Source organism: Rana temporaria, chromosome 9 (assembly GCF_905171775.1).
Source record: "Rana temporaria chromosome 9, aRanTem1.1, whole genome shotgun sequence".
In the NCBI taxonomy this organism is placed as follows: Eukaryota; Metazoa; Chordata; class Amphibia; order Anura; family Ranidae; genus Rana; species Rana temporaria.
Window position 1 is genome coordinate 34369078 of NC_053497.1, and position 12446 is coordinate 34381523.

Genomic DNA, 12446 nt, shown 5'->3' on the forward strand with positions numbered 1-12446 from the left:
CAGGAATGTGAAATGATTAGGTGCTTACCTCCCACAGTGAAGTTGTTAAGAGGGGGCAGAGATACACTGTGCTCTGAGGAATCTGGCTTTTCCTTATACCCGATGAAGGAGCCATCACTCTTCAATAGGAAGTACCTGGGCCTCCAGGTCTTTATATATTCACCTGTGAAAAAAAAACAAAAAAACATCAGATATCTCTACATACATAAAAACTTGCATAGTAAAGAAGAAATGTTTAATGTTTTTAACCATTTCCTCTCTAAAGCAATTAAAAATGTTCTATTTTGTAGACATTAAAATCTGCATTAATGGCTATAAAATTACTTAGAACGCTCAGAACATTATATCGTTTCTGAAAACAGAGGCCTTGTAGAATGAAATGATGGTTGTTGCAATATATAAATAAATAAAATTAATCTCACACATAAACCTGTAGATCCCCATGCTTTTTTTTTGCACGACAGATATCATCACTTCCAAGGTACAAGTATTTCTTATAGGCCACTAGAGGGAGCATGTCGATTTCAGCTGTGTACAGAGAGCATTTGCTTATATTATCCATGGCTACCAACCACAGCATGATCATCTATCACTAGTGATGTTGTATAATTATAATGTCACTAGCATATTGCATGCTGTGCCGGTATAGTATGGTGCTAAAATCCTGCACACTACAGGGGGTGCATTTATGACACGGCAAAGCCCCACACACACTTTTTTTTTTTAAACATACGCCCTATACAAACATTTTCCATCATTCAAGTAGAACTAAAAACACAACTTTGTTTTTTGGATAGAGTAGGGTTATAACTCCCTGTAAGGTTTATTTTTGCCATATGTGTCCCATTGTGCAGAATTCTTCACTTCCTGTCCTATAAAAAAAAACAAAAAAAACAGGAAGCAAGAGAAAATCCCTCTAAAATTGGAGATTCCTTGGTTGTCCCCAGAACAAGTGGAAAATATCCCCTCTATTACTGTTCTGAGGACAACTTCAAATTTGGGATTGTCTTTTACCTTCAATGATAAACGGTAACCGAGACAGAGGGTGAAACTCCCTAATGGTGGCATAGGCTGCAATGAAAACATGACAGGGGTTCTACCCTCTCCACTTTATCCAAAATGAAAAAAATAAAATAATTTGCCCTTACCTATATTTTCAATACCAGAGTTTTTTGACAACAGATTGCATTTAAACCAATTTAAGACCACGTTGCCGATGGCGGCAGAATGGCTCCTCTGCGTGAATCGCCGCGGCTGTAAGTCGGCCGATTTAAGGGGATTAGGGGGGGCGCGTGTGTCCGCCGATCGTTCCCCAACGGTAATCTGCCCATGTAAACAAGGCAGATCCCTGTTCTGACAGGGAAGTACACAGTGATCTTGTGTTCCTGCTGAGCAGGAACACGGATCTCTGTTCTTATAGTCAGTCCATCCCCCAGAGTTAGAAAGCATCCCCTAGGTACGCACTTATAAAGGGGTTGTAAAGGATTTTTTTTTTTCATAATAAGCATCCTTTACCTGCAGACATTCCTCTTTTCACTTCCTCATTGTTCGTTTTTGCTCAGAAGTTGCTCTATTTCTTCTCTGTTCTGTTCACTTCCTGCTTGTCTGATTGTTACTGACCACCGTGAAGGGAGGGTTTACTGCGGTGGTCAGTAACGTGCTCGCCCCCTCCTGGGAACTACATCTGTGCGGCAGGACGCTCTCTACGTGTTAGAGAGTTCAAGGAGGTGTGAATTACTGGGCGTGCCGCAATTCATACTGGGAAATGTAGTTCTTACATGAACGAGCGATGCAAACCAGGAAGTGAATGAGAGAACAGAAACTAGAACACCAGAGGTGATATAGATGAAGGAATTTAATAGGTATTTACTCTTTTTAACAGAATCATTACACTATTCTGTCTGTCTACCTTGCAGACATTAATTTTAGGCAAAAAAAAAAGGTTTCCTTTACAACTCCTTTAACCCTTTGATCGCCCTGTTAACCCCTTCCCTGCCAGTGTCATTAGTACAGTAACAGTGCATATTTTTAGCACTGATCACTATATTCTTGTCACTGGTTTCCAAAGAGAGTGTCAAAAATGTCAGTTAGGTTTCCGCCACAATGTCGCAGCCCTGCTATAAAAAATAAATAAAATAAATCTCTCGTCGCCATTACTAGTTTTTTTTAAAATAAAAAACGCCATAAAAATATCCCATAGTTTGTAGAAGCGAAAAAACTGCACGATTTAACATCTAAAAGCATAAATTGGCTCACCAGCAACACACAGATTTCAATACACTTCACACAATAGAACTACCAATAGGAGGGTATATTGCTTAGTAGCGTGACAATCTTGTGCTGCTTTATGCCTAAAGCTGGCCATACATGGCTTCGTTTTTGTTTCAGAAAAAAAAAAAAAAGCACAACAACCAATCCCCCATCTACACTATTGCGGTCAATGAGGTAATCCTCTCCATTGCTCCATTGTATTCTGACAGCGGGGAGACAATACCCAGATTGACTACAGTCACTGAGTGAGCTGCTTTTGTCTCACAGGGCGGTTGCACAGAAGTTGATTGGTAGATTGACTTCTGTTCAACTGCAGTGCCCACACATAATTTGGCTGGTCCCTGCTGAACCTACCGAATTTTGATTCATCTATGGTCACCTTAAAAGGGGTTGTAAAGTCTCAAGGTGTTTCACCTCAATGCATTGTGTGCATTAAGATGAAAAACCTGTGCTGCAGCTGCCCCCAGAGCCCCCCTTTTTCTCACCTGAACCTGTTCGTTCCAGCGACGAGCACAAGCCCAGCAGCTGCAGCCTCTGTCCTCATTGGATCGATTGATAGCAGGAGCTGTCAATCAAATCCAGTGACACGGGAGTGGGGAAGAGTCCTGCTGTGTGTCAATGGATGCAGCAGCAGGGCTCGTGAGCATGCCTGCATGGGTGCCCCCATAGAAGGCAGGTTTCTGTGGGGGCAACCGATGAAGGGGAGGAGCCAGGAGGGCCGCCGGGGCACCCCAGAAGAGGAAGATCGGGGCTGCTCTGTGCAAAAGCCTTGCACAGAGCAGGTAAGTATAACAGGTTTGTCATTTAGAAAACAAAAACACAAACCTTTACTACTGCGTTTCCTCAAAATGAAGACCTACCCCGAAAATAAGACCTAGCGCTATTTTCCAGGAGGGCTGAAATATAAGCCCTACCCCGAAAATAAGCCCTAGTTCGAGGCGATTGTGTGATTTTTGAGGAAACGCGGTATAATCCTGTTACGGCGGTGTGCAGTGTGTCTGTAGCGGTGTCAGGTGCCCTTTAATGCAGAGCAGCGTTCAGCTGATCTCCCCGCTGGTCTCCTCTTCTCCTGCCTGTCTGCGTGGGATCTTGGCCCCCCTCCCTTCACAGAGCTTTGGCGGGTGATTGAAAGCACTGTACAGTGCGGAGCCTCTGGAATCAACGTGTGCGGTATGCAGCACAGATACTCTGGTCTCCACAAGATATTTACAGTTTTTTTTCCCCCTCACATGCTGGTGTGCCCTCTTCCCTGCTTCGAGCATTGCAGAGAGAGGGGGGCTGGGTTCCCTCGCTGGTGGCTGGGAGAGATGGAGGAAGGCTGAGGTGTTTAGCACTGTTGGATTGCAGAAGCACACACATTCTGTATTGTGTGCTACTGCTGTAAAACATATTAAGACCTACCCCGAAAATAAGCCCTACTGGGTCTTTTGTTGCCAAAATTAATATAAGACCCGGGCTTATTTTCGGGGAAACACGGTATCAACACGGGAACACGAAACACGGTATCACTGAGAGATGGTAGTCTGAGCCGAGCATCTGCTGCGCATTTCACAGCTATCTTCAGGGGAAGAAACACCAGTCCTGATGTCACAATTTAATTTATATAGCGCCGACAATCTACAGAGCGCTTTTACATATACACTTATATTACCAAAAGTATTGATACGCCTGCCTTTAGACGCACATTATTATATAACGCCAATAGTTTATGCAGCAATTTATAACATGAGGGCAGACAGTACGAAAACAATACACTTTAATACAGGAGGAATCAGGGGGCCTTGCTCGTTAGAGCTTACAATCTAAGAGGGAGGGTCAAGGGATACAAGCGGTAATATATGTAGAGTTGTTAGGTGGGGGGTGAAATAGGCTTCTGTGAAGAGATACGTTTTCAGGGATCGTCTGAAAGTGGACAAAGTAGGAGAAAGTTGGACAGAGGGATAGAGCATTCCAGAGGATGGGAGAGGCTCTGGAGAAGTCCTGGAGGCGAGCATGGGATGAGGTGACAAGGGAGCCAGAGAGCAGGAGGTCTCTGAACTTTAATGGCATTCCAGTCTTAGTCTATAGGGTTCAATATTGAGTTGACCCACCCTTTGACGCTATAACAGCTTTAACTCTTCTGGGAAGGCTGTCCACAAGGTTTAGGAGTGTGTCTATGGGAATGTTTGACCATTCTTCCAGAAGAGCATTTGTGATGTCAGGCACTGATGTGAACGTGAAGGTCTGCTCTAAGGCCCCTTTCACACGATCAGCCCGCAAAGATCCGCCTGTCTGTTTTTCAGGCAGATCTGAGCGGGTCACCTATCAACTTGTATGGGCAGGTGGATGTCAGCGGAAATGTGCTCGCCGACACCCACCTGCCATCCGATCCCACAAGATCCGCTCAAAAACAGACAGATGACGATGCGTTCGCCATCCATCCAGTGGATCAGGTGAAAACAGACATGCTGTCCATTTTCATCCGATCTTTCCATAGAGAACAGCAGGGCTCTGACAAGTCTGTCCCTGCACAGTGAGCAGAGATAGATCTGTCATCTGCCTGCTCAGCGGGGGATCAATGGAGTGATCCCACGTCAAGCTAGCAGAGTCTGCCGAGTGGATCCGCCCTGTGTGAAAGTAGCCCAATTCATCCCAAAGGTGTTCCATCAGGTTGATGTCAGGAATCTGTGCAGGACAGTAAAGTTCCTCCACCCCTAATTCGCTTATCTGTCTTTATAGACCTTGCTTCGTGCACTAGTCCAAATTATTTGGTGGAGGGGGGATTATGGTGCAAGGCTGTTTTCTGGGGTTGGGCTTGGCCCCTTAGTTCCAATGAAGGGAACACTTAAGGTGTCAGGATACCAAGACATTTTGGACAATTTCATGCTCCAAACCTTGTGGGAACAGTTTGGGGATGGACCCTTCCTGTTCCAACATGACTGCGCTCCAGTTTAAAGCAGTACTAAACACCAATCGAGGCTCTATTATTTTCACCTGGTGATCCTGACAATCTTGTTTTTCAACAGAACAACCTATCCTGCAGATGTAGCAGTTAGAGGGTTGAGACAAACCATCTATCGGTGAAAAGAGGTGCTTAAAAATGATCAGCTTTTATGTAAAACCTATATTACAAAAAGGAACAAAGCTGTTGATGCAACTGCTTAAAACATGTAAGCTGGAGTTTGGCATCAATCTGTTAAGTGCATCTAAATTAGATTGTAAGCTCTGTCGAGCAGGACCCTTCAATTCCTCTTGTACCGAAACTTGCATTAGAAACAGATAAAAGGCAGATAAAATATCTCCCTTCATTTTGTTTTTTTCTTTCTTTTTTTTTTAAGTGTATTTTGTGCATGTACTCGAGAGAGGAGCCGGACTGCAGGAGTTGGGAGTAGGCAGGCCTCCCCCAGAGGCAATCTGCCACCTTTCTCCATGCCCCTCCCACACAGCCCACCCTACCTGCTCCGCTTTGAAGCCCAATGGGGCAGAGGGACTCCCTATAAGGGAGTGAGAGGATCTAGCCCACTCAACCAGCCCCGTTAGTCCTTCGCCTCTCTTTTTTAGAGACCGCGTGGTCAAAGTGCGTGCATGTCAACCCAATTTCGAGTGCATGTAAGTGTGGTGGTTTTTGTGGGAGGGGGGTGGGTGTACTAAGCGCAGGCTTACCTCGCATAGCACACCCACCGGGAGCCGGGCTGAGACCACCAACGTCAATTCACATGTAGACGAGACCAGAATTCCGAACCCCTAGCTGCAGAGGTGAATGGCTTGTCAGCACAGTGCCAATCGCGTTGAGCCACCGCAGCTTCCTCTCCCTTCATTTTGTAGAGCTCTGAGCAAACTATTGATGCTATATAAATCCTTACTACTACATTGAGACAATGCTGGAGGAGTGTTACTGGTCAACTCACCAGGTAAAAACAGAGGGGGGGAAAAAACAAAAGAAGAAAACGAATGCAGCCACCACATCGGATTGGCAAACTGCAATGTATTAAAGCGGTTGTAAACCGCATAAACTTTTTTTTTTTCCCCCAAACCTGCAATGCAAAAGGCATAATAGGCTAGTATGTACCGCATACTAGCCTATTATGAAATACTTACCTCGGAACGAGGTGTGTACCACTTACCTGGTCCATGCCGAGCATGATGTCATCTTGCTCCGGCGTGTCTTCCGGGTATCGCCGCTCCAGCGCTGTGATTGGCTGGAGCGGCGATAACGTCACTCCCGCGCGTGCGCGCTGGAGATTTAAAATCGGCAGGGTCCAGCGGATGCCGGTCCTTCAGCCGTGGATTCCCCCCTGCGCATGCGCCGCCCGCATTGCGGGGGGAATATCTCCTAAACCGTGCAGGTTTAGGAGATATTCTCCTTACCTACAGGTAAGCCTTGTTATAGGCTTACCTGTAGGTAAAAGTCCAAATAGTGGGTTTACAACCACTTTAAATATTTTGGTTTTAGATTTAATACTGCTTTAACCTTCTGTACTATCTGAAAGTGGATAAAATGAGGGGTGGGTAACACTGCAAGCCAAATCTAACAAAATAAATAAATAAAAAAAATTGGGGAGTACCTGCAGCTCAAAGAGCTGTCTGAAAAACATTGCATCCAACGCCGGCATAAAATGAGGCCAGAACATCCAGTTGGTAGAACTTAGAGAACGTGTGAACAGAAGACCAGATGGCAGCCTTGCAAATGTGGGAAACAGATGCCCGATGCTGATCTAGTAGAATGTGCTTCGACAGGAAAGGTGGAACCCGATCCTTGAGACCATAAGCTCAAAATGATGGAACAAGGCGGCAGGGCACCCTACGGGGTCAATCGGGGATGATTAGAGGGAAATCGTTTTCCTGAAGGAAGCAGTGGCTGAGAGATAGATTCTTTACCCTCTATGAAAGTCTTAATCTAAAAGTGAGTACAACGGCAGAACAGAATAGAAGAGACAGAAATCAGACCATAAATAGTGATGGGAGCCAAGTGCTGCTGCAGGAAGGAGCGGATTTTCCAAACCGAGCCCCGGGACTCGCATCAAGTGAAGCACGCCTTCCATGTCTGATGATTGACCTCGCAAGAAGGAGACTTCCTAGCTTTGGCATCATAGAAATCACAGGCTGAGAGACTCCTGTCCCTTAGAACCTGAGCTTCAACAGCCATGTCATTAAAGCCACCATGAAGCAGGACGGCAAAGGGGTCTTTAGAACAGAAAATCCTGGTGACCACTAGGACCACAAGTCATCTGTTTAACCAGGTCGGCAAATGACATCTTCCTGGGCTATGCCATAACAGTTAGGATCACCAGAATGTCCTCCATCTCGATCCTGCAGAGAAGACAAGGAGGACGTTTCATGGGAGAACAATTCACATATCGGCTTCCGCTAGAGAAACCATGTACAGTATCTGCAAACAAACCTGTAAAATTCTTGTTCAACCTGGAGGCCAACATCTGGCATCCAAAGGTCCTGAACACCCCAGAGCGTAGGGACCACTACCCTCAGTCCAGATGCTGCCAGTCAATTGTCTATTCCTTGAACATACTTGGCTTACTAAGCTGGAATGTTCTGTCTAGGACAGGATTTGATTTACCACCAGGATTTAACTGGGCTCATGTCATTGCAAATCATCTGGTTCCTCCTTGATAATTGATGCACGCCACTACCATGGTACTGTCCGTTTGATTCCAGGTCAGATGGCCCTCCAATAGGATAGTTAAATGCTGCAGAGACAATCAAATTGACCAAAGTGCCAAGATTCTGATCGGAAGAGGAGGTTGTTCCAACAACCAAGTCCCTGACACAAGGTACCTAGAATTCCTCCCGCAATTAGACAGACATTCTGAGGATACTCCTAAAGACGTGAAGGAAAGATTTCCCACAACTCCCGAGCCAGATTCCTGAACCACCAAACCAAGCATTACCTGGTCCTCTGTGATATGCAAATTGGTCTGGCCAAAGAAATCTATTTATACCACCACAACAGAATGTTGCATTGTAGAGGTCTGAAAGGAAGCTGGGCAAATGGAACTGCTCTGAAAGAGGCCATCATCAGACCAAGGCCAAGACCAAGGCTTCTCATGCAAAAGTGAATTGTCAGACAGCTCCTGGACAAGAAAGTCAATCTAGGACTGGATCGTTTGTAGTTTCTGGGTCTTGTCCTGGGCATACCTCATGGCAGAGTATTCTGTCCACAGGAGAAACTTCAAAGAGGTTTCATTCCAGCGATGATTTCTGAAGGTTCAAGATCCATCTAAAGCGCTGATGGAAGTAAACTCCACTGTTGGACAGAGCCCACACCGACTGCTGCTCCCTCAACAGGGGATTGTCCAAGGATCCCACAATAGACATGCCATAGGAGTGCAGCAGGACTAGCCAACAGGCTGAAAGACAGGGCTACAAACTGGGCAGGTGCACCACTGTAAAGCATTGAAATTACCAATGCGCTGAAAAGGTTGGCGGGGGGGCAGATTCGATCAGGTCACTTAACCCACCACCCCACCAGGGAATGTATGAAAGCCAAAGAAACATATCCAAGAAGCCCGATAGAAGTGCTTTTAGTTCCAATGCACATCTGTAAATAGTCAGTTACTGTATATACACGAGTATAAGCCGACCCGAATATAAGCCGAGGCACCTCATTTTACCACAAAAAAATGGGAAAAACGTATTGACTCGAGTATAAGCCTAGGGTGTCCCATCTGCATGCCTCACTGTGCCCATGACTAGGCTGACGTTTAACATGAAATTGATTACCTGGCCTTCAGAAAAAACTAAAGACCCATCTATTCTGAGGGTTAAACTGAAGGAAAATGGATGCCAAGCGCCTTGAGGCGATTCAGTTCGCATTTGTAGCGCTATAGAAGTAATTCACTCACTCACATGGGAGTCTATGGAAGGGGTGCCCGGCTTTAAAAAAAACAGCGCTACCCAGCCGTAGGTCCCCCAGACAACAAACTTTGCACACTTGTAGAGGAGAAATGGGGCTACATGTGTGCCATGTCCTGGGTTCCAGGGGACCTAAGGCCAACCGGTACCGGGTCCCCAAATCGGGGAGATCAGGCGCAAAAAGGTGAAATCGAGTATAAGCCAAGGGGGGAATTTTCAGCACAAAAAAGTGCTGCAAAAATCGCCTTATACTCGAGTATTTACAGTATTTTATTATTTTTTTGGTATGTTGCCAGTATATGCAAAATGTGCTTAACCCGAGAAACACCAACATCACCAACAACTCCATATCAACCTGCAAAACGCTCTTTTAACCACTTCCAGACCGCTGTACGCATATATGCGTCCACACTTTAAAGATTGATATCTCGGTAACGGCAGCAGCTGCTGCCACAACCGAGGTATCAATCTTTAGTGTCAGCGGTTCTGTTAACGATAACGGCGGTCTCCGCGGTGGATTCGCCGCGAGATCGCCGTTATCGGCGGTGGGAGAGGGCCCCCCCTCCCGCGCCCGTCCCCATAGTTCTGCTGGGCGGAAGTGACGTCAAAACGTCAGTCCCGCCCAGCCTCTTAAAGAAACATTTTTTTTTTGTCATTTGAAAAAAATGACATTTTCAATTTTTTTTTTTTTTTTTTTTTGCATTTAAGCCTAAATATGAGATCTGAGGTCTTTTTGACCCCAGATCTCATATTTAAGAGGACCTGTCATGCTTTTTTCTATTACAAGGGATGTTTGCATTCCTTGTAATAGGAATAAAAGTGATCATTTATTTATTTTTATTTTTTTCCAGTGTAAAAAATAAAATAAATAAAAAAAAAAAAAAAAATTTTTTTTTTTTTAAAGCGCCCCGTCCCGCCGAGCTCGCGCGCAGAAGCGAACGCATATGCGAGTAGCGCCCGCATATGAAAACGGTGTTCAAATCACACAAGTGAGGTATTGCCGCGATCGTTAGAGCGAGAGCAATAATTCTAGCCCTAGGCCTACTCTGTAACTCAAAAAATGCAACCTGTAGAATTTTTTAAACGTCGCCTATCGAGATTTTTAAGGGTAAAAGTTTGACGCCATGCCACGAGCGGGCGCAATTTGTAAGCGTGACATGTTGGATATCATTTTACTCGGCGTAACATTATCTTTCACAATACATAAAAAAATTGGGCCAAATTTATTGCGGTCTTATTTTTTAATTCAAAAAAGTGATTTTTTTCCAAAAAAAGGGCGCTTGTAGGGCCGCTACGCAAATATGGTGTGACAAAAAGTATTGCAATGATCGCCATTTTATTCTCTAGGGTATTAGAAAAAAAATAAATATATAATGTTTGGGGGTTTTGAGTAATTTTCTAGCAAAAAAAAATGTTTTAGTCTTGTAAACACCAAATCTGAAAAACACCCAAAGTAGAGAAGTGGTTAAAGTCCTCAGAATATCATTACAACAGTGCCACAGTACTGCGTGTAGTTCAATCAGCACTATATTTGTAACAACTAGCAGTCCATTTGTATAAATGAAACAGCGCAGTTTCTTTGGACACCACAAAATGCTCCTACATCTGCCCCGTAGCCATTACGGTTGTGTTGCTACAGACAGTCAACTTTCATCCACTTTGCTAAATAAATTCCGCTGTGGAAGTGCAAATCCACACAACTTCCTACAAAGCTTTGCACATTACAATATCACACACAGGCAGAACAGCTTAGGACTGAAAGGCTAATGTGCTCTTCGGGATATTTTCCATTATCACATTTGCCTTGAAGCAACTTTCCTTTTAAGCTGTGCCACAGGTGGAAGGAAAGGGTTAATGTAATCCAACACAGCCTTCCAGAAATAGCATCTAATCGGGGAGCTAATTTTACCAGCTGTCAGGCACTAGGTAGCACACTTTGCTCCACATCTTGTTCATCTGCACAAGAAGCCAGTCCTTGCTGGAAACACAATCAATTTATTATTAGAGCTCACTAATAATTGGCACACACAAAAGACCCGTACACACGATCGGATATTCCGACAACAATTGTCCAATGGATGCGTTTTGTTGGATCATGTGACCGTCTGTACGCTCCATCTGACAAATGTTGTCCAAATTTCCGACAACAAATGTTGGATGTGCATGCTCTCAAATTGTCTGACAACAAATGTGTTCCATCAGATTATCCGATTGTGTGCACACAAATCCTTCGGACTAAAATCCAAAAGTACAAACACGCATGCTCTGAACCAATGCTAACCGTCAGAAATTAGCAGAAATTGTTCAAAGGGTGGCGGTAAAGAGGAAAAAAAACACGTAGTTTTGTGAATGTTGGATGAAAAAGTTCTGTCGTCTGTATGCAGAACAAGTTCCCGGCTAACGCCCTTTGGCCAAAAATCCACAGATTTGTTCGATGGAAGTCAGATCGCGTGTATGAGGCTTAGGCCGGGTTTACAAACGCTCCGGATATTGGGAGCTCATGTCGCATGACGTGTGAAAATCAATGTTTCCCTATGGGAGTCGTCTTAACTGGTCCAACACAAGTCGACCTGCACTACTTTGGTCCGACTTTGATCCTACTTCAGCCCATTGAATATCATTGAAGTCGGATCAAAGCAGGATCCTCGTCCTTACCATCCGACTTTTGACATCCGACATGTGATTACAGCAGCAGTAAAAGGAATTTATCTCACACTGGGATTGTTTTGATTGGTCAAAGGACAAAGTCAGACTATCACAAAGTCGGATCAAAGTAGTATCCTGTTCATTCAAGTCGGATGGATGACGGACCAATGTAGGACCGATGTAGGACTGATGTCGCAGAATAAAGTAGGATGAAAGTCGTATGACTGTTGTGTAGTATCAGTGTGAACCCAGCCTTAAAGAGGAAGTAAAGCTCATTATGAATGACTTACCAGAGATCGAAGCCCCCAAAGTGCTTCTCGTCCCCCTCCTCCGCGCTTCTTCTGGGTATCGCAGCTCAGGCGCTGTGATCGGCTGAAACGGCGATGATGTCACATGCGTGCGGGACCGGCATAATCACAATTATGCTGGGACGCTCAGTGCGCCTGCGCAGTAGACATCGGTGTTTTCTGCAAATATCTCCTTAACCATGTAGGTTAAGGAGATATTTCTTGCACCTACAAGTAGACCTTAATCTAGGCTTACCTGTAGGTGCAAGTTGTAAGAGTGGGTTTACAACCACTTTAAGGCTGCATTCACACTATTGTTTTGAATCACGGGCAGATTTGCCACGGAGGTGTGAATGACAAAAATGTGGATCTCGCATTCGAGATGCCATTCGT

General features: G+C 44.8%; 1 protein-coding gene across 1 annotated transcript in view; it reads right to left on the minus strand.

Annotated features, from left to right (window-relative positions):
• The window catches only part of AKT2 (AKT serine/threonine kinase 2), an 82388-nt gene that overhangs the window by 18565 nt on the left and 51377 nt on the right, over positions 1-12446 (minus strand). The window contains exon 3 of the mRNA XM_040323144.1: positions 29-163. Coding sequence (XP_040179078.1) covers positions 29-163 — 135 coding nt within the window. The remainder of the gene's footprint in view (positions 1-28; positions 164-12446) is intronic.